The sequence below is a fragment of the Sciurus carolinensis genome, chromosome 1, assembly GCF_902686445.1.
Source record: "Sciurus carolinensis chromosome 1, mSciCar1.2, whole genome shotgun sequence".
In the NCBI taxonomy this organism is placed as follows: domain Eukaryota; kingdom Metazoa; phylum Chordata; class Mammalia; order Rodentia; family Sciuridae; genus Sciurus; species Sciurus carolinensis.
This window is the reverse complement of record NC_062213.1, coordinates 50,344,148-50,367,052: the sequence shown is the minus strand read 5'-3', so window position 1 is coordinate 50,367,052 and position 22,905 is coordinate 50,344,148. Positions and strand designations below refer to the sequence as shown.

General features: G+C 35.1%; 1 protein-coding gene across 1 annotated transcript in view; it reads right to left on the bottom strand.

Moving 5' to 3' along the window:
* Cngb3 (cyclic nucleotide gated channel subunit beta 3) overlaps positions 1-6,262 on the bottom strand; it is a 147,626-nt gene extending 141,364 nt beyond the window's left edge. Inside the window, exons 1-2 of the mRNA XM_047530139.1 lie at positions 6,152-6,262; positions 2,751-2,832 (exon numbers count right to left, since the gene is read on the bottom strand). Of these exons, the coding sequence (XP_047386095.1) occupies positions 2,751-2,832; positions 6,152-6,262 (193 nt within the window). The remainder of the gene's footprint in view (positions 1-2,750; positions 2,833-6,151) is intronic.
* Between the last annotated feature and the right edge of the window lie 16,643 nt (positions 6,263-22,905).

Sequence of the window (22,905 nt, the reverse complement as noted above, 5' to 3'; positions counted from 1 at the left end):
TTTTCCAAGACAAATATCTTAAATATATCTTATTCCTCGTACAGTCTTTGAAGATATGCTAAGTCTGCAGATTTAAAAAATAAAAAAACTTTTTTCCTTCTCACTCAAATAGCTCCTCTGTTAAATGAAACTTCCACAAAAGAAGTTTTATTACCAGCTATGAAAAATTTAAGCTTACAAATACACTTTGAAAAAGTATAACAGGGATCAGAATAAACTTGTCATACCAAAGATGTGATCCTTAGTCTTATGCCATGTTGTATTTTTCTTTGTGAAGAATTGTAGTTTTGAAACTATCACAATTATTAATTCATAATAAACCTGAATTGTAGTTTAATTATTTCAATAATTCTGTGGCTTTTCTTTTTTTCTTTTTCTTTCTTTTTTTGCTTCCCTTGACTCAGATCTGCAGTGGTTCTTCCCTTACACTTCTGTTTGTTAATCACATTTCAGTGTATGTAATGTAGAGTGTTGTGTGATCTACAGAAGGGCCTTTCTCTCCTTCAAAAACATTTTGAAGATTGAAGAATGCGTTGTCTTCAGCTGTTGATAAAGGAAAGCAAGTTCATGCTCTTCACTCTGTCCTCTTGGAATATATCTCTTACTGTTTGAGGAGGTATTATATGTGAGTTTTAATTTTTTTTAAAATCAGAGATGAAGTTATGATTCTTACATGCTTTCTCTTTCATTATTGACACATCATACTAAATATTTTAAGTCGGATCATCTAACAATTGAATAGTCACACTTCAGCCATCAATTAGGAAGTGATTTTACATTGCATTCGTATTGAAAGCATTATGAAGCATTTCTTTTTTTAAATGTAAAAATTTCCTCCTCAGGTAAGTGAATGCTATTTACTGCCTTCCTGTTTTTTGGCTGAGATGAAAATGCAGAAGAAACTTAGTGATAAAAACACCTAATCTGTAAAAGAACAAAAAAGTATTCTTCATATTCTAATATGAGGAATAATCCAGAACATCAAAATAAGTATGTAAATAAATAAGCTCAAGGAAACTAAAGTGAATTTTCTTTCCTTAGTTGTTTTGTTTAAGAATTATATTGCCAAAAGTAGAGAAGAGTTGGTAAAAATAGAAAGGTAAACTAAATTGGGAAAAAATCAATATCTTTATAATATTATGCTCCCTACTGTAAGCATCATATTTCCCTCCAATGATTCAAGTTGTCCATCTATCTGTCAAATTTGTTTTTTTCCTTCATTATAGGTCCTTTTCTCTTAAATAGGAGTAGTTACATTTAATTAAGTGGGGCCATTTGCTCAGAGTAGTGCTTTTGATTGTGGGGATATTCCTTGATAGGAATTAGCTTATTTACAACCTTTCTTGTGATTCATTTCTTTTTTTTTTTTCTTTTAAAGTTATTTATTTCTATATTTATTTACTTATTTAGTGGTGCTAGAGACTGAACCCAGGGCATCGTGCATGCTAGCAAGTGCTCTAACACAGAGCTACACCCCTTGCTTGTGATTGATTTATTTATTTACAATCTTGCCTGTAATTTCATGTATTTCTTATGTTTTCCTTCTTAGAGATGAGAAGTTTTGACTAATAAAAACTGAATTAGGCCTTAGTTCAAATATTTATTTTAGCACAAATGGAAAGTCATTAAAAATCATTATATACAGTCTTTGTTTAGTAGATGAAAAACAAAACAGTTGTTCTAGATTTATGGCAATAATTTTATGTTTTCTCATTTCTCAATGGCATATTCTGTTCTAGTGATTCTATCGTTTTTGTGTTTTCTTAGTTAGCATGTAGTGCTTATATGTGAAAGAAGGAGAGAAGGGCTAGAAAGGGGTGCTGGGACTAGATTGCATTAGGACCTATACAGTCAGGTGAAGGAATTTAGATTTTGTCTTGTAGGCAACATGTAGGCACTTGAGGTTTTTGTGGGGTCACACTCCTGGCTAATGGAAAGTAATACGTAAATAGTGTGTAACACTTAGGCTGGGAGTGGTGTAGGCTGAACCAGGATGGTATGACTGGGATTACCAAGGAAGCAAGTGGGTTTGAGGGTCATTATGAAAGGAGATTTAGTGACTGTTTCCCTTACAGAACTCCTAGGTAGAAGAATGGAACATGAGTGAGAATGGAAGATTTAAAAAAATGTTAGTACCAGAAATAGAAGTAAATCAGGAGAGGGAGCTTATTTGAATGAGAAGATAAGGAATGCAATTTTAAATATGCTTTCTTTGGGACCATAGAGGTATTTATGGAAAATATTGGATTAGGTTTTAAAAAAATTGCTCTGACATGAATTCAGAATCATCCACATAGAGATGAGATTTCTAATGGCGAGAGTTGATGAGTGATAGGAGAAGTGTGAGCACTGAGCCTTTAAACATGTATAACCCACGTCTGCTTTAATATCTTTATAACCTTATCATTGCTTGAAATTACATTGTTTATGATGTGCTTACTCGTCTATGATCAATTTCATTTTCTCTAGAGTACAAGTTCCATGTTAGCACAGACTTGATCCATATTATACACCAGCGCATCTCCAGTAAATGGAATGGTGCCTTTACATGCTAGGCCATGAAAAAACATCTAGTGAATGCATGAATGAGTGACTGAGTGAAAAAATAGTAATTTTGTGACTATTTAGTTCTTCAGTCATTGTGACCCTAGATAATTCACCTGGTCAAGGACAAATGTTTCATCAGACAACACATTTCAGGAAAATATGCATTTCACTATTTTGTTTTTTTCTATAGATTGCATTCTGACCTTGTGTTTTGGTGTGTGGCTCTTCAGATGTGATTGGAGTCCCCTTGGTTTTCAGAGATATTTCTTCATTTTTGTTTTCTCCCTTTTGGAAACAAAATAGAGATTATAATGTGAATAATTTACATAAAAATGAAGTTGAAAGTAAGATGTAATACTTTCTTCTCTCAATTACTAATGTACTCTTTAAATTTAGCATTTGTTTATGATGTTCTAAAAATAATGTTTCTTGCACTTAAATGAACATGCTTGGCTCTACTATTGAGTAATCAACTTTGACCCCTCCCCCCCCACACACAGCATTTTTGGCATGGAAACTCTGTTTTTGTCAGTGTCTCTCTGGCTCATGTTCCTCCCAATCCTGGTCTTCACTTCACATAACACTAGTGGTGGTCTCAGTTGAGGTCTTTAGTGGTAGAATTTAAAATGGTGGGGAGAAACTGGTTTCATCCCTTTATTTCTAACTCTCTGTCTTCCCTTTATGATTTCATTTTCCTTCTACCTCAATATTTGTCTGAGCATCTAAGCTTTCCTTTGAAATGCAGTTAAGTCACACTGAATGTGGTCACATTTGTCTGAGGGACAGAGTGAAATAAAATATCAACTCAGAGCACAGAAAGGTTGGCTCTGTAGTTATGTGTGGTCTTGTAGGGGGAAACACACACAAACAGGTAAGTGCAGTAAAATGTAGATGATAAGACAGAGGACAGAGATAGGGCATAAAAGTAGAGGGGTCAATTCTAATGGTGTAGAGGGGAAAGAAAACAGAATATTAAAAAATAAGTAGTTATTGATTTTATGAAGATGAGATTTTTTTTTCCAGGTAGACAAGACATAGAAACCATGTCTTCTAGGTAGATGAGTTGTGACTGTATAGGGTGGAGGGATATTACAGTGGAAGTGTTTTGAAAAGGAATAGTGAGATTTCGAGGTTAGACAGTAGGCAGGGACGAGGACCATGATATTCTTATGTGCTATGATATGCAGTTCTTGATATTATTTATGTACACTTGTCATTTTAAGCTGAAAAGTAAATTAATCAGATGATTGAAACCTCACAGTAACCATATGTAGTGGTCAAGACAGCCATTGTTATGATGGTTTTGAAAAGAAAACTGACTGAGTGACTGGTTCATATGATTATAGCTAGAAGGCACGAATCCAGGACAATTTATGAATAACGACAAAGCCTCCTTACTTCAGTCAAGCACTTTTGCATCATGTTATGATGTTATTCATACACAATTCTGTAGTAGTTTTTATATGTTGTATAAATGTAGATTTATGTGAACATTGTATTTTACAGAGGTAAGACAGTTTGTCTTGGTCTTGAGTTTGCAATTCTTTAATTATTGGTAAATAGGAATTACTTAGGATCTTTTGGTTTATGAATGAACTCTTTAAATGACACTTTAAAAAACAGTATAAATGGATTTATTTATTCTTAGATATTCCCTTATAGGAGTCAAATAATCTATTTATTTGAGAATTATTGTTTAAATGCCATTTTAAAAGGTTGTATTTTATGGGAAAAATAGTTTTGTTTAACTTTCTGTCATTTGTAACATTTAGCATACTTAAAACTGGAAAAAGCTGTTTTTCCTATACCCACATGGTTTTTGAAAGAACAGATGCCCATAATTTCCAAATATGGCTTCAGATATAATGTGATACCAGTAGACTTCATGATTAACACCCATAAATTATGGCAGTCAGGATGGCAGGGGACATACTTAAGAATTGTTTTACCTGGACCTCATCTAAGAACTTCAGCATTACTGTTCCTAAAGGAGGGACCATTCCTTTAAGAAGTTTCTGCTTGTTTTACCTCCTCTCTAACACCACTTTCTCCTGCAGTCAGAGTATCTGGAAGAGCTCCACTAATATCTTCTGTTCTGAGGCAGTAGCCTGGTGATTTAGCTCTCAGGTACTAATGTCAAGGAAAAAAGAGCTCCTGGCCAGGCTCTGTCATTTGTCAGCTTTTTGTAAGCAGCAAATTACAATAGGACCCAAGGCTTTTGTGAGGACTACATACAACAGTGCTTGGAAAGGGCTTAGCACATCCCTTGGCACAGAGTAATTGCTTTTAGCTATTATGTTGTCTAAGAGAATAATGTGTTCATTATTTCTGCATGCTCTGTGGGAAAATAATCATGGTAGGCAAGGGTTAAACATGAATATAGTGAATTTCTTAGAGCAAATCACAGCAAGACTACCTGGAGGAATGTACCCAGCTCAATATTTGCAACACTCCATGAGTCTATAAACATTTAAGTAATTTTGCATTGTAGGATTATTTTTTTGACATAAGAATTAGAAAGAAGCCCAGGCACTCTCATGAAGGAACACTAACACCTCTTTTCTCTATTGCAAGGACAGTCAGCGTTAATCAGCTAAGGAAGGTAACTATTTCAGGCCAACATTAAGTAACCACAATGTTGTCCCTCCTCCACGTTCATTCCCTGAGGTATACTCCTGCTTGAGCTTGACATTTCTCTAGCTTTTTCAGATGGTAAACTATTGGTTTAAAAACCTTAGTACTTCTTTTAGGTAGTTCTTTAAAGTAAATCAGGAAAATTATTCCAGAGATAGTGTTGAGCAAACATTGCTCTTATAGTTGTTACTTTGAACTTAAGCCTGTAATAAAAACCCAAATGATTAATAATGATAATAATAATTACCACTCAGAAAGTACCTACTGAGTGTTTTGTGTATACTGTCTCTGGTTCTTCTAAGGAGGCTAAAAAGTAGTTGTTATTATCTCTATTTTACAGATGAATACACTTAGAATTAAAAAAAAAATCTATTGCAGGATTCCTTCTCCTTGGCAGGATGGAAATTCTGCACCAGAGAATTCTGTGTGTTGGAGGCTGGTCTTCACAACCCTGGGGTGTTTAGCAGCACTTCAGGAGTTTATCTGCCAGATGCTAGTAACATTCTCACTCCTAAACTGTAACAACCAAACAATGTCCCAAGACATTGTCAAATATCCTCTGAGTAGCAACATTCCTCCTTATTGAGAAAGAGTGTTCTAGAGAATTTATTCATAAAATTAAGTGTTTTAAGACCATGATGCTAAACATTCCTTGTTGAAACTAACTCATATAGCCAATGCAATATTTGAGAAATGATTCATTATGGATAATGGTAGAAGTGAAACTTGTTAATGGGAAGTCTTTCTTGGCTTTCCCAAATCCTAATATGCTCTCCTAAATGTTTATTATTTTCTTTTAAGCAAATATTTATGGAAATTCATAAATTACAGAGTCTATACTCCAAATAGTCAACAACTCAGACAGTACTGTAAAACTGTTAATGATCTTATCTAACAGCATTTGTTAACTTCTATTATCAGACAAGCAGGGATGAGAACGGAGACTGCATCAGGAAGGTGAAGAACATACCTGTCCTGGGGATTGTTGGGACTGGTGGCTGGGATGAGAAGGATGCTCATTCTCATGGTTCTCTTCGGTGGGCTTCACCTTGTTGAATTTTATTCTCAGTGATTTAAACATCTTCTCTGAAGTGGTTCTGAAAACCCTCTGTTTTTATGACCCTGTGTCTTGAGGTAGAGAAATGTACTTTGTTTTCCTTTTCATTAGTAGACAAGCCAATTAGTTGTTTAATCAGGATTTTGTTCTGGTTAATTCCTACAGGCAACTCCCCAGCCACTCAGAGCTTTGGCTTAAAAGCAGCAAATTACTTCTGCTTGGGCGATTTGCACTCTGTTTATGAACTTTCTAGAATCAAAATGCCCCTGTGAATAATTTATAAGTGGAGGATTAAACAAAACTTCATAGTTGATTTGAGTTGTTTAAATGTGATCATGTTGCCCATTGGTTTGTTTTCCTTCTAATTACTCATCTACCTAGCTCTACCTAATTTTAAACAAAGTAATACATGCAAATGATTAAAAAACAGACTGTGCATGAGGTTCTAATATGAAGCAAGTAGTTTTGCTTCCCAGGTGCTCATCTCTAGTCCTGCACCATGAGGTAACTGTCTTAAAACAATTTTCTTTTCCTCTTCTAGTAGTTAATTTTCACATTGTTGACAAACCTGCTCATTCCACTTTTGTGTATGTGTGTGTAAATTTGGATGTCAAAACTCTGAGAGGCATAGGAACAAGACCAGAATTGTTAGAGGATCTTTTCTTTCTACTGAGAGCTCAAACTTTCTTGATGTTCTGTGCTCTTGGACTCTTTTTTGTTTTTCAGTCTACCAAGATACTTTTTAAAAAGATGATTGTTTTTTAATTTTTTAATGAAATTGCTTATTTATGCACTTTCTCAAATTAAAACCAAACCTTTAAGCAATAAGACCCCTCTCCACATCCCCCATATCCGGGGCAGCCTGCATCAATTCTGATGTTTCTTGCCCTCTGTATTTTGCCATCTGGGATTTTCTTTTAGATGCTAGTTATGCATTTCAAACTTGTTACATATACAAGAAAAAACTAGGTACTTGTGAAGGAAGAATTTTTATTTAGTTTTCAAAATTACCAAAATAACATGTTCCTTATTGATTTCAAAAAACATATTAGAAGTTTTAATTTTAGATGCAGTCATTTTATCTAATAATTAACTTGATTGAATATGTGATTTAATTTATATGTCCTGGAAACACAGAACTACTTATTTCTGCTTATATTTTTTTTTTTAAAGAAAAGGGCTTTGTTTCAAAATCCAGAAATTCCTTTTTAGTTTCATGATTGCTTTGAAAGGAATAAAATATCAAATACATATGAGGTCATTTTAGGAACTTGTCAGATAAACTAATCCTAAAGTTGATTACATTTTGAACTTAAGAAGTAAACATCAAAGTCAAGTTATGAGAAGGGAAGGTGTTAATGTCAGGCCTCTGGCTAATTCCCTCCATGTCTGAGCCTCTCAGTAGAAGAAATGACCTCACCAGACCCTCTTATAAACCTGCTTATTGTACATACCGTTGGAAAGATACCAGGGAGTCCCTATCTATAAGATGCATTTACCAGGACAGTTCTGGTCTGCCTAGACTATTTATTGTAAATAAGTCTGTTTGTGTGGATTTATCTGGCTGTGACCAGCTGGAGAATTCAGTATGTAAGTTTTGTAATGGTTATGAAATGGAGATATCCCCAAACTGAACTTCTTGTGAGAAATGCTTGAAAACACTAGGTAGGGGCTGGGATTGTGGCTCAGTGGTCAAGTGCTTGTCTCACATGTGTGAGGTCCTGGGTTCGATCCTCAGCACCCCATAAAAAATATAAAATAAATGTTGTATCCACCTAAAACTAAAACAACAACAACAACAAAAAACCCAAACAAACAAAATAGGGCTGGTGATGTGACTCAGTGGTTGAGTGCCCCTGAGTTCAATCCTTGGTTCCCCGCCCCCTCACAAAAAAAAAAAAAAAAAGAAAAAGAAAACACTAGGTAAATCTGGAACTAAAATGTGCCCAAATACAGGAGAAAATGAACAGTTTTGAATGACAGTTTTGGGTTTTTCCTAATGAGGATGTTTTGACTTTGCCTAATTGTGACCTGTATTCATGGAATCATTAATGGAATTTGGTGCTCAGACAGACCTGATTCTGGGGTCTGTTTTGGCAATTCAACCCTTAGGATTATTTCAGGCCAGAATAAAATTGATAAGGATATTTATTTAGGCATCTCTTAAAATGACTTAAAATACCACCAAAAACCTGATTTTTTTTTTTTTGTCAGTAGAATGTACTAACATTGGCATTAGAATTACAGATGAATACTTCCACTTTTGTCTTGGTAAGGTATCTCAAAACTCAGAAAATAGGCGATTGGAGCCAAAAACATAAAATGGAAAGAAGATGGCCTGTTCAACAAATGGTGCTGGCAAAACTGGAAATCCATATGCAGTAAATGAAATTAAACCTCTATCTCTCATCCTGCACAAAACTCAACTCAAAATGGCCCAAGGACTTAGGAATTAGACTAGAGACTCTGCACCAAATAGAAGACAAAGTAGACCCAAATCTTCATCATGTTGATTTAGGATAGACTTCCTTAACAAGACTCCCAGAGGACAAGAAATCAAAGCAAGAATCAATAAATGGGATCTATTCAAACTAAAAAGATTTTTCTTAGCAAAATATACAACCAATAATTTGAAAAGAGAGCCTACAGAGTGGGAGAAAATATTTTCCACATACACTTCAGATAGAGCACTAATCTCCAAAATTTATAAAGAACTTACAAAATTTTACACCAAAAATACAAAGAACCCAATCATTAAATGGACCAAGGAACTGGACAGACACTTTAGAGAAGAAGACATACAGGCAATTAATAAATATATGAAAAAATGTTCAACATCTCTAGTAATTAGAGAAATGCAAATTAAAACAAGTCTAAGATTTCCTCCTACTCCAATTAGAATGGCTATTATCAAGAACACAAACAATAGTAGATGTTGGTGTGGATGGGGGGAAAAAGGCATACTTTTATATTGCTGGTGGAGTTGCAAATTGGTGCAGCCACTGTGGAAAGCAGTATGGAGAATCCTCAGAATACTTGTAATGGATATACCTTTTGACCCAGTTATCCCACTCCTTAGTTTACACCCAAAGGACTTAAAATTAGCATACTATAGTAATGCAGCCACATCAATGTTTGTAGCAGCTCAATTCACAATAGTTAGATTGTGGAACCAAACTAGATGCCCTTCAACAGATGAATGGATAAAGAAACTGTGGTATATATACACAATGGACTATTATTCAGCCATAAAGAAGAATGGTATTATGGCATTTGCAGATGAATGGATAGAATTGGAGAATATCATGCTAAGTGAAATAAGCCAATCCCAAAAAACCAAAGGCCAAATGTTTTCCCTAATAAATGGATGATGATATATGATGGGAGTGGAGGGATGGGGAGAGAGAATAATGAAGGAACTTTAGATTACATAGAGGGAAATGGGGGGGGTATGAAAAAATGGTGGAATAAGACAGACACCATTACCCTATGTACATGTATGATTACACAAATGGTATGAATCTACATCGTGTACAACCATAGAAATGAAAACATGTACCCTATTTGTGTACAATGAATCAAAATGCAGTCTGTAAAAATAAAAAAAAAATTAAAAAAATAAATGTTAAAAAAAAAAAAGAAAATAGGAGATTGGAAAGAATCCTAAAATGGACATATATTTTGGTCATTCTTTTTCACTCTAGTGTATGTGTGAGCTGAGGCAGGAGTCTTGCCTTACTCTGGAAATGACAGAATAATATCTAATTTCTTCTGTGAATTCTGTGATTTTGTCTTCTGTGGAGGAGTTCTCCAACCAACTAGAAGTCAAGGGAAAGGAAGACAGGATGCTTGATGGTGATCTGGCTTACTGGAGCTTCACCAATAGCAACCTACATTTTTGTACAAGTTGCTCCTTTGGTGAACTAGTGTATGCCAACATGAATAAAAGCGGTTGTTTTCAGTGTATTCCTGACCACTTGTCTGACCCCTCAGTCACTCCTCATGCCTTTCAGCATAATGTCTAAACACATATTCTGGGCCCGGTATCATTGATTCTTGCCCAACTCTCTGGATTCACATGTAATCCCCATCTTGAACTCTGGGCATCTACCATAAAAAAATTAAGGCAACTTGACCTGCAGTGCTTTTGCTTACTTCTATCTGTGTCTTTGCTTATATGTACAATTCCCTTGCTTAAAAAGGTGTCTCCTTCTCCTGTCTCCTCTCCTTTACCATTGACAAGTGGATATGCCATTCTTTCCTTGTCTTCCTTATTGTCTCTGTGCCGTACAGAGACCTCTACTTCATCATTTCTCGTTTGACAACCATTTGCAGACCTGTTTTTCCTCCCAGACTGTAAGCTGCTTTAGGGGGAGGCTGTGCTATGTTCACCTTCAGATCATGTATGCTTGGCTCAGTCTTTGCATATTCTAGGTACTCTGGAATGTTTGTTGAGTGAATGAGAAGAGCATACTGGTTTAGAGAAACTCTCAGTTATGGATCAAGAGTAGAGTTCTGTGACACATGCAGGATGTAAGAACTAGAGAAAATGTAGAAGGAACACAGGTGCTAGAGCTTCATTGTCTTATTAGTAGTCATGGATGGAAAGACTGTCTTGGGCTGAGTTTGGGGTAGGCTGAGAGAAGCTTGTTTAAAATATTGGTGTGTTTCACAAGAAATGGTGTATTAGATACCATTAATCATACCATACATGGTACATAAAACACAAAACAGATGGTAATAAGGCTATGAGAAAATAAAAAGAATTACAACCTTTAGTGAAGAATACCATATTCTTATTCTGACAAGTAATTTAGTTTTCAGCATAGAACTACACATTACATTTACATTGTATTAATTTTATTGATTTTGAAGTTTCATGCTAAATTTATAAATAGGTGTCAGCTTTATAGTGTGATAAAATTATAATCAAATAGGGTTTCTATATGTGTTTCAGGTTTCAACATACTTAAATACCATTTCTATGAGATTACCCAAATCAATGCCAGAGGAATAATAATAAATTTTTTACTTAATTGGAGTCAGGTTTGACAAATGCTGTTTTTTGAAGGAAATTTTTACTGATGGAATTTTAGACATTCCTACTAGGGGGTGATTTGGGGTGAGAAGAACTTTACTTATAGTAGTTCTCAAGTCACAGGATGTTTGCTTCTGGGAGTGGACATGGTAGAATATTTCTTTTTTTCTGGCAGACAATTGGAAACAAACTAAGGCTATAAAACTGGCAAAGTTATATGTCCCCCTATATCTACTAGAAAGTAACACTTAAGCAATTCTATGAGAATCCTTTGTATTAAGTTCAAATAATATAAATATTATTTCAATGAGAAGAGAAACCAATAAATACAAAGGGAACAACTGGGTCACAGTGGATGACCCCAAGCATTAACTTGAAGGGAAACACCAGAAGTCCCCCTAGCCTCTGGACTGTCCTGGGTGTCTATTTTTAGGAGAAGACAATAAACTAATTATAGTCCTGAAAAATTCACTGCACTGAATACATAATACTTACTAAGGCAGGAATATGGATGATTAAATTATAAGTTTTTTTTTTTTAAATTCTAAGACTTAAGAAGAAAAAGCACAGGTCACCTGTGAATGAGGTTTCAACCCTCATCTGTAAAATGGGAGCTAGAATAACAAGCTCTGAAGGGGTTTGGAGGAGATTAGACAAGTTAATGAATAAGATGACACAGAAACAACATTATCTGGAATAAATTCAGTGCTCAACAAATACTTGTTAATTAATTGAGTGAAATAGAATGTGTTCCTAAAGTTGAAGATACTCTATCGACTAAAGCATGTGATTTTACTGAGCAGTAAACATTTGAGTTCTTACTGAGTTGAATTCGAGTGCTTGACTGAATGTTGATTTCTATGGGTTATAGAGAGATGACCAACAGAGGATGCCTGGACTGGACATGGGAGAGAGAGAAAGAGAGGGAGGGGAGGAGAGAGGAAGAGAAAATAAACAATCACAATACAACTGCAGTGGAAGACTGTAAGCAGTGCTATGATTAGCACAGAAGAGCAAGTGACCCAGTCTGCCTCTGTGTGAGTGGACTATAAAATGGAGAATAAGGCTGTGCTGAGGATTTATGGCTCATGATAGGTTTCTGAAGGCTGAGGAATTCTCTGAGCATATGTGGAAAGGTAGGAGATTACAGACATTAGAGAGGGCATACAGTTAATTAAGGTATTACAGTAAGTAGCTGTTTCTGTGGCCAGCACAATTTTCTTAGTGACCCAAAGATTTATTAAACTACTGTGAATACTAATAATAAATATGAAAGGCATACACAATGCTCTTTGCATTGTGTAAAGAAAAGCTAGGGACCATACCATTTTCAAAAGGGACCAAAGACTCTGATTTCATGTTCTTTTTATTTTTGTAGGATTAACAAAACACTAACTTTAAATTCGAAATACACAAGAAAACTTCTGAATGTATTTACATTTTTAAAGTTGATGACATCAAATACTTAATGATTTTAGAAAGTGGATTTATAGAAACTGATACTTAGAGGAAGTTTTCTATCATAAAATATGTATAACACTATTTAGAAATATTTTCCAGGATGATTTTGTGTGATGAGAAGTTTACAATATTTAGATTTTTTTTTTCCTTTGGTTACCTGGAGATGTAGTGACTACATGTAACAACTCAGCTGACATGAAGAATTTCTGAAACTAAAGTGACTTTAAAAACAGTATTTCAGCAAGTTTCTTTGATTATAATATTTGCATTGCTTTTAATTTATAATTAAAATGCATGAGCAGCAAAAGTAACAGATATTAAGGGTAAAAATGCCTGCAGGAAATTGTTAATAACTAGTGGCATCTGTGACTAATGAATGCTATATTGGTTTAGACTGTGACTAATAGAATAAATGTTTTGAAAAAAATCCTTATGTTAGTATTTTATAAACAGTAATCCGGTTGTGATGGATTTGTTCTGAGTATGGATGGGTATCTGCAAAATTTTCTTATTCTTTTACAAAATTGATTATTAGCCTCCTTCAATATTGGGTTCCAATTATGGACTAATCTTCCTTATTTATTTATTTTTTTATCATCTAGTGAACTCACTGAAAGCATTTCAGTTAATTGAACATCATGATCTAATGTTATAAGGAGATTAATAGTACAATTCCCAAAGAAGATTGTCTCCCCACAATTAGCTTCCTGGTTAAGCTGCTTTCAACTTTGCCTTTTGTTTTCTATGTTCTAAATTTATCAATAATCCAACTCTAATGTTTTAGGAATTTCTGAGCTAAGTCAGGATGTTGTTTATTTCAGCAAAATATAAATTGAACTGCTCATTAAAGTGGTTGCTAATTTATTAATAAAAGTTGTTGGTTATTTTAATGATAAAAGTTACTACTTAAAAAGCATAATGTATTATTCCTTGATCCAACATGAGGCTACTATCTTTTAATACTCAAATTTATCAATGGTAAAAGTTCATTAGATTTTTAAAACTGAGAGATGGATGTAATATGTAATAAGTTGAAAAATCTCTAAGAATGACTATTATTTCTTAGAATCCAGTAATATTCTAATGACATTCTTCATAGAAATAGAAAAAACAGTCATGAATTCATTTGGAAAAATAAGAGTTTCAGAATAGCCAAAGCAATCCCCAGTGAGACAAGCAAAGTAGGAGGCATCACAATACCAGACCTTAAATTATACTACAGAGTTATAGTAACAAAAATGGTCTGGTATTGGCACCAAAGCAGACATGAAAACCAATGGAACAGAATAGAAGACACAGACACATTTGACCCAGTTATCCCACTACTAGATAGATACCCAAAGGACTTAAAATCAGCAATGACACAGATAGATACAGTTATATCACACAAAGACGTCATAAAATACATTGGAGAAAGGATAGCCTCTTCAACAAATGGTGCTTGGAAAACTGGAAATTCATATTCAGCAAAATGAAATTAAACTCCTCTCTCTTACCCTGCACAAAATTCAACTCCAAGTGGATCAAGGACCTAGGTGACATTAGACCAGAGACTCTGTGCCTACCAGAAGAAGTAGGCCCAAATCTCCATCATGTCAACTTAGGAATTAAATTCTCAACAAGACTTCTAAAATGCAAGAAATAAAATCAAGAATCAATAATTGGGATGGGAGCAAACTCAAAAGCTTCTTCACAACAAAGGAAACAACTGAGAATCTGAAGAGAAAGCCTACAGAATGGGAGAAAATCTTTGCCACAAGCACCTCAGAGCATTAATCTCCAGGATATATGAAGAACTCAAAAACTTAACACCAGAAAACAAGTAACCCAATCAATAAACAGGGAAAGGAACTGAATAGGCCCTTCACAGAAGAAATATGATCAGTCAACAAATACACGAAAAAATATTCAACACCTCTTACAACTGGAGAAACGCAAATTAAAACTACACAGGGGGGCTGGGGTTGTGGCTCTGTGGAAAAGCATTTGCCTAGTATGAATGAGACACTGGGTTTGATCCTCAGCACCACATAAAAATAAATAAATAAAATAAAGGTATTGTGTCCATCTATAGCTAAAGAAGAAGAAAAAAAAAAACTACATTGAGATTCCATCTCACTACACTCAGGATGGCAATTATCAAGAATACAAGTAACAATAAATGTTGGCAATGATGTGGGGGAAAAGGTGTACTAATACATTGTTGGTGGGACTACAAATTGGTGCAACCACTCAGGAAAGCAGTATGGAGAGTCCTCAGAAAACTTGGAATGGGACCACCATTTGACCCAGCTATCCCACTCCTTGGTTTATACCTAAAGGACTTAAATACAGCATACTATAGTGACACAGCTACATCAATGTTTATAGCTGCTGAATTCACATAGCCAAACTATAGAACCAACCTAGGTGCTCTTGAGCAGATAAATGTGTAAAGAAAATGTGATATATATATATTATATACATATATAATATATATATACACAGTAGAATATTACTTATCCATAAAGAAGAATGAAATTATGGCATTTTCCAGTAAATGGATGGATCTGGAGACGATCATGCTAAGTGAAATAAGCTAATCCTCAAAAATCAAAGACCAAATGTTCTCTCTGATAAGCGGATTCTAACACACAATAAGCGCAGGAGGAGGGAAGAATAGAAATTCACTGGATTAGACAAAAAGTGATGAAGGGAGCAGAGGGAGGATGGGAGTAGGAAAGACAGTAGAATGAATTAGACATAACTTTCCTATGTCCACATATGAATACATTACCACTGTAACTCCGTAATACGTACAACCACAAAAATGGGAAATTATACTCCATGTATGGATGATATGTCAAAATACATTCTATTGTCATGTGTAACTAAAAAGAAGAAGAACAACAAAAGCCAGAATCCACTTTACCCTTGAGTTTCAGTTTTATGGTTCCTGCATTCTGCTGAAATGTCTCCTAATCGCTTAACACATTTGTCTTTACTTGAATCTAGCAGTCATTTAATTTCCTTTGTTATCTTTATTATATAAAAATTGCTTATTTCTTTGTTTCATCCTTTATAAAATGTCTCCTTACCCCTTTTCCTTTATTCTTTCACCACCACATCTAAGCACTTGGAGATTATCTGACTGTGTAATAACTTCTAGGTTGATCAGATGAAATCCAGATGGCTAGTCTGTGTGTGAGCAGAGGATCAAACCCACCAAGAATCAATGAATCCAGCAGAGCTTTTATTTCAGCAATGTTGTCCATATTTTTCTGCAATACCAAAGAAACCACTGGTGTCATTGAGTATGGGTTCTGAAACTGACATAAATATCTCATGTTGAATTCTCTCAGTGTAATGTACTTGTTAGAAATTTAAAAATAATTTATTTTGAAATAATTTCTAATTTACTGAAAAGTTACCAGAACACTACAAAGAAATCAGTATCTGCTTCATGGTGATTTTCCAGTTGAATCACATTTTACATGTCATTATATATGTGCACAAACTCTCTCTCTCTCCATATTAGTACATATGTACTAATTATCATTAGTCTTTTCCTGAACGATTTGAGAGCAAGTTGCAAACAACATTCCAGTACTGTTAAGTATTCACATGTGTGTTTCCCTAAACAAGGACAGTGGCTCATTGACCATACTTTAAACCTCAAAACCAGGAAATCAACATTAATGTAACACTATGAGTCAATCCACAGATTTTAAATTTTGCCAACTATCTCAAAAATTTACCCCTTTTCTTTCTGGTGCAGTATCCAATACAGGATCATGTATTGCATTTAATTGCCTTGAATCTCCAGTCTCTTTCCATCTGGGCTGGATTCTTTGTCTTTCCCTATATTTCTTCACTTTGACAGTTTTTGAAAATGAGAGCCTTTCTTTCTATATGATGACACCAAGTATTTTATTGTCAAATTAATATTTCTAAAAATAATAATCAAGTTTCCCAGAGTGTCAGGTTCTACATTGCTTCTCAAATGCCCAGTTTGACTGGTAAGTCATGTTTCCAAATACTGCTTTTGTTACTCATGCATCATTTATTATATATTACATATCATCTTTATGTTCATCTATTTGCAATTCATGGATTCATTTATTCAATAATTAAATGATTCAATAAGCATACCGGTCAAAAGCATTGAAGGCTGGCCACATTACCTGTATTATTTACTTAATGTTCACAAGAGTTTATCAGAGAGATTTTTTTATAACCCCCTGTATTCAGGTACAAAACTGAAATTTTAAGGATGAAGTAATTTGCCCAAAGTTATACAGCTAATAAACAGTGAGGTTAGGACTCTGGTGCCAAAGCTATACTCCTTTTGAGAACCTATATAATGAGCACCAGAAATATAGAAGTTGAGACATCCTGTTCTCCAAAACCTCACACCTTAGTGAAGGACACAGGCATGCAGATGAGTGTAATCATCTAGATGCAGGGAATAAATAAAGCTCAATCATTTTGAGCCTTTGCAGTGCCTTTTTGTATCTAGGCACCAAATAAGTCCTGTTAAATAAATAAATGTATTGAAGGAAAGAGGTTAGAAAATCCTAATGAGTTACTTGATCAATTCATTTTAACATGAAACAATTTTTAATTTGAATACCCAGGGGCACTTAATTATTGAGTCATATCCCTAGTCCTTCTCAATTTTTTATTTTGAGACAGGGTCACGCTAAGTTGCTTAGGGCCTTGCTAAGTTGCTGAGGCTGGTCTTAAACTTGGAATACTCTTGTCTTAGCCTTCTGGGTTACAGGTGTGAGCTACCAGCCAGGCTCTATTTTTGATTTCACATAATTACTGTAACTAAAGCAGTCGTGAATGCCAACTAGTCCATTTTTTTGTCTAGAGGTAGAGTTCTAGAAGGAAACTTGTTTGTATGAGTGTGAAAATCTAACAACTTCACTTTCTCTTCTCAGCATTTTGATATTTACCATATATTTTTATTTGTAATAAAGTCATCACCATGAGTCATTAGAAAGAGGAGACGTGACCTCAGAGGGAAAATGGTACATTTGATATTAGAGTATGTGGAATAAAGAGCCAGTTCTTGGAATGAAATAATTTATGTGCAAATCAGCAACTCACAAGTAAATTGAGCTATAGTTTCATCCTCTGTATAAAGGTGATAAGCATGCCTTCTGTATTGTATGCTCCCTCCAAAGTTAAATCTCTTGATACTAAATTAAGCAATATATTTGTGTTAAAATACTACAATTTCAAAAATGCTTGAAAATAGAAGTCTTAATGGTAATTACAAATAACATATGTTCCAGAAGAACCCAGGCAGGGTGTATGAGAACTGGCCTCAAGGTGCTATGAGACCAAAGAAAGGAGGCAGACAGATTGAGGATTGCAGAGAATGCAACTGATTGGGGGACTTATAGAAGTGTGGTCTTGTATGGTAATGAGACCCAAATTTAGGTCAGAAAGAGGGGACTATATATTGGTCAGAACAAAGGTGTCTTCATCCAAGCCAGACTATCTGGTTTAATTTTAAGCTAATATAGAAATCAGGCACATTTCTGGTGCCAGGGTCTAATTGTAAAGTTCTACATATTACTCTGTTAGTTTCGTATATTTATAGTTTGCTGGGAAACTATGTAGGAAAAACCAACTAGGGTTACTCTGGGGCAGTTGTGATGGTTATGATTCAAGATGGCCCGTGGTCATGTCAAGCTGAATCCATACATCCCATCCCTTGTAATTGGCCCCTACAACCATTCAACCATTGGCCAGAATGTATTCTATGCAGAAGGATCTGCTAGACTCTAGCCCTAATGGGGCTACGCTGGGACACTGGGAAAAAAGTTGGCATGAGTTCATGTGTGAATTCTCTAACTTAAGAATCCAAAATCCATTCATATCTGAGATGCAGACGATGAAGTTGTGAATTGTGATGTTTTTATAAATACCTTTTGTGGACAGTGTGCATGGAGAAGGGGGATCCAAAGTAAAGGATAACTATAAGGAGAAAGTAGGGTGAATTACTTCTGCTGACAGTCTTGCTTATCGTGTACCATATTTGGGACATTCAGAGGTCAGTGGAAGGTACTTGGATTGGGGTTAAGGTCTTGGGCCTCTTGAGTGTTATCTGGTTGAGATGATAATAACAACAATACATGTTTACCTTGTATTTTCCCCATGTCAGGAACTGATCCACCCCACTTTAGGAGGTAGATGCTATTATTATTTCTATTTTATACATGAGACACATCCATGACCCAGAGAGGTTGAAATGGAATCTGAAGGGTGTCTCTAGAGTCTGTCTTTCTAACCACCATGATAAAATAAGTGAGATTCATGAATCCACATCAGGAAGTCATGAGCCTCAAAGTGGTGTTCAGTGATGCCCTACATGACCATGTTGAGAGAGGCCCATCACATTTACCCAAAATATACACCGAAGTTTTGTTAATAAAGTTTCAAAATTATGGCACCTCATTTAATTAGTTTTGGGTACACCCCAGGAAATCTGGTTTTCAAAGCTCCCAGGTGATTCCAAAGTGCAGTTAGTGCTAACACTGTCTTAAAACTTTTTCTTTTTTTAAACACATAAACTTAAAATTCCCTTCGATAAAAATAGTGGTTCTTAAAGTATGGACATTCAGCATGAGCAGCATCTGATGCAAATTCTCTGGCCCTATTCCAGGCCTCCTCAAATTACAGCTCTGGAATGGAGTCCAGCAATCTGTATTTTGATATGCCCTGTACCTAATTATGATGCATGCCAAAGTTTGAGAACCATTTATTTTAGATTATTACCAAGACTCACATGTACAAGAAAGTTTTATTTCAAAGTCATTGATGTTAAATATCAGATTTCCTAAAAAGTTATTTTTCTCCTTTAGTATGGGCGTGTTTGCCTTTTGTATTTATTTTTCTCATCTAAGCTGCCACATTGTAACCTTTCACTATGTCCCTTGTAAGCCCATATTGATTGGTTTGGTTTAGATAAGACTGCATAGTAAAATTTATGCTGCATTTTTCCTCGATGAGACTCAAATGGGGATGATGAATAATTTATCATCCACGAATGACCTCATAGTATTTAGATTAATGAACACAAAATGCAGAAAAACAAAACAGCTTTTGATTAAGAAAGCTATACCTGCTGGGGGATCAAGTTAGAAGTTAAAAAGTGGTATCGAAAATCTAGTCTGTTTCTTTCCTGATTTTTTTTTGTTGTTGTTGCTGTTTGAAATTGTAGTAATTGTTGCTGTTAAGGGAATACACACTTGGGATGACAGCTGGTGGTTCAGACAAGGTCAGAGTTATTATTTGATAAGGTCATCATGATTCTGGGTCTGGTTCTCAGCTCTGCAGGCCCAGAAATTAATTTTTCAAGCTTGCCCTGAAGTGACATCCTCTGGGCATTTTTAACCAAACCAAATCCTAAGAGACTGGTGTGTTGTCCAGAGCTCTAACTTATTAATTCACCATGTTAAATATTGAACTTTCAGGTAAAAAAGTAGAATGTTCTTGGGTATGAGCGAATTCTCATTTCTCTCAGCAAAACTATAGAAACAACAAATTATGATAAGAAGATTGCTTGGTGAGCATTGAGTCAGTCTAGGCAGAATTAGCTGGAGGATCACGTGTCATATCTCCCTTAACCTGGGATGTACATGTAAGAGGAATTGGATACTTATTTCTGGGATCAGAACATGCCCTTCCCTGGATCATTCTGGATGACTTCTCTTTAAAGACCCCCTTCTGGTCCTTCCTCCAGATCATTCCTTTTTCGATACTATATTCTCTCTTCATAATGGAGACAATGCAATTTATTTGATTATATGTTCTAACAGTCCTAGTCTACCGAGTCTGTATCCTAATCACAGTGAATATAATCTGAACATTACCAAATTCTCTGGTTAATAATTTATAGGGCATTGTTTTAAGGAGGGGGGCAATTTACTTATTTATTTTAGAGAAAGCCATTCTTGGTTATTATATGCAGATTTTCCATGCTTTTATTTTATTTTCAAAGTGTGGTGTGAGATTACTTATAAGAGAGGAGGTAAGATGTTTGGCTGTCATTCCACTGTGTTTGATCAAAGTTAGGAAAACATTATTTGTGAGAAAAAAAAAGTACTGTAATATTAAGAGAAAAAAAATCTTCTGCCTGTTATGATACAGTACTTTGGCACTTAGGTTTTTTATTTTGCATTATAGAAAGAGCACTTCTTGACTCTCAGACACAGATTTTAAAAAGTCACATATCACTTCTGTCTGTACATAAAAAGGAAATAATAAGAAACATAAATGGATTGAAGTTTTTCTTAGATGTCTGCACATACAATATTTATTCTTCTGCATCATTTTTAAACCTAGAGACATTGGCAAGTATGTTTCCAAACAACATCCCCATCAGTGCCATCAAAAGCATTGATGAGGCTATGCTTATCTAAAAGGTGCTCTATTTATAACCATTTTACAAGTTCTGATGCTGGTCCATTTCTATTTGACTACTAATGCTTGTGCTTTATTGCCTTGGCTGAATCACAGGTGGTTGGAAGGTAAGCTTCTCTTCAAAGACAGTGGGAAGTTTCTGGCTAATGGTAATCCTACCCACCTTAAGAATGGATCCCACCAGCCTCTCAGCACTTTGATATTTTCCCCATTTATTTGGAAGCAATTGCAGTTCATTGTATCTTCAGTCACATTGCTTGGCATGGAGTGGTAACTCTTCACCACCTTGCAACATTGGCATGACCTACATCATTAGAAGTGCATTTGAATGCAGAATCTCTGGCCTCAACCCAGATTTACTGCATCGGAATCTGCCTGTTTAACAAAACTTCCAGGTGATTCAAGTTAGAGATGCATCACTGAAGCATCACAGCTCTTTCTGCTTGTGTGACTCTTCCTTTCTTCTTTTTTTTTTTTGCGGTACTGGGGATCGAACTCAGGGCCTCGTGCTTGCAAGGCAAGCACTCTACCAGCTGAGCTATCTCCCCAGCCCCTCTTCCTTTCTTAATTGCTATAATGTTCTGGGTGGCTTCTTTGCAAGGAAATTTGGATTTGTGATAATTTCTCCAACAATGACTATTTACCTAATCACTTCCCCAATTCCTCAATTTTTATGTCTTTCTACCCTTATAATAATTTAGTTTCAATGAGGAATAATAAAAATATCTTTTTCGAAGATATTTTAAATGATAATTACTCCTAGTACCAAAACTGTACATGAGCCAAGTGAAGTAATATAACATGAACAATATGAATATCGTTGGTCACAATTCTCAGAAAATAGAGACTGTAAATGATGTGTATTCAGTTTCTGAGATATTAAAGTATGAGTGAAAAGTATATGCTATAAGAATTAAAAAAAATATGTGGCAATTATTTTCTTAAATATGAGTATTTTCCCTACTCTTTGCTGCTTCACTTTTGTCCTGGAAGAAAGGGGATAGCAATAGGGTTGAGATTGTATTTCTGATTCAATGTTTAGGAATATATTCTCAACCCCATTGCTATCTTCTTTCTTGTAGGAAAAAGGAATATAAGAAAATAATTGGTTTTCTTACATTGCACATTTGCCTTGCCACAAATTCAGTCAGGTCTAGTCACTTGCTTCCCATAGCATGGCTCAGAATAAAAGGACAGATGTAAAAATCTAGTCAAATTATCTTGACAGCGGTAAAATAGGGATATGCATTCAGTCTAGTCCAGAATTGCTGGATCGTTCATTCTACTTTGTTTTCTTGATAAATTCTCAAGTGATTTTGGGCTGTCATGTAGGTGAAGCATGAAAAGTTGGAATACAACAGTCCAAGTTCATCGCCATGAAAACTTCCAGATCTTAAATGCCTCCACATTTAATTTTCATATAGTCATATTTTTTGTATTCCCAAATGTCTTGTTCATTGAAATTCTGAAGTATTTCTGGGAAAATTTGACCTGAAGGTTATGCATTGATGGGAAATGTATCCCTTTGAACTTCAGTATGTCTTTCAAAATCTTTAGGATAAATATTCATGCTGAAAGGCAACCCATGTAATATGTACTTGATTTAATTTTTAATTTTTTACTAAATCGAATGTATAATCCTTGATACTTTATTTTTGTCTCCAGATATTTTTATATTTAGAATAAGCAATTACTGGGGGAGGCAATTACTAGGAGAGAAACACATCCATTTTGTTGACAGAAGTCTCTG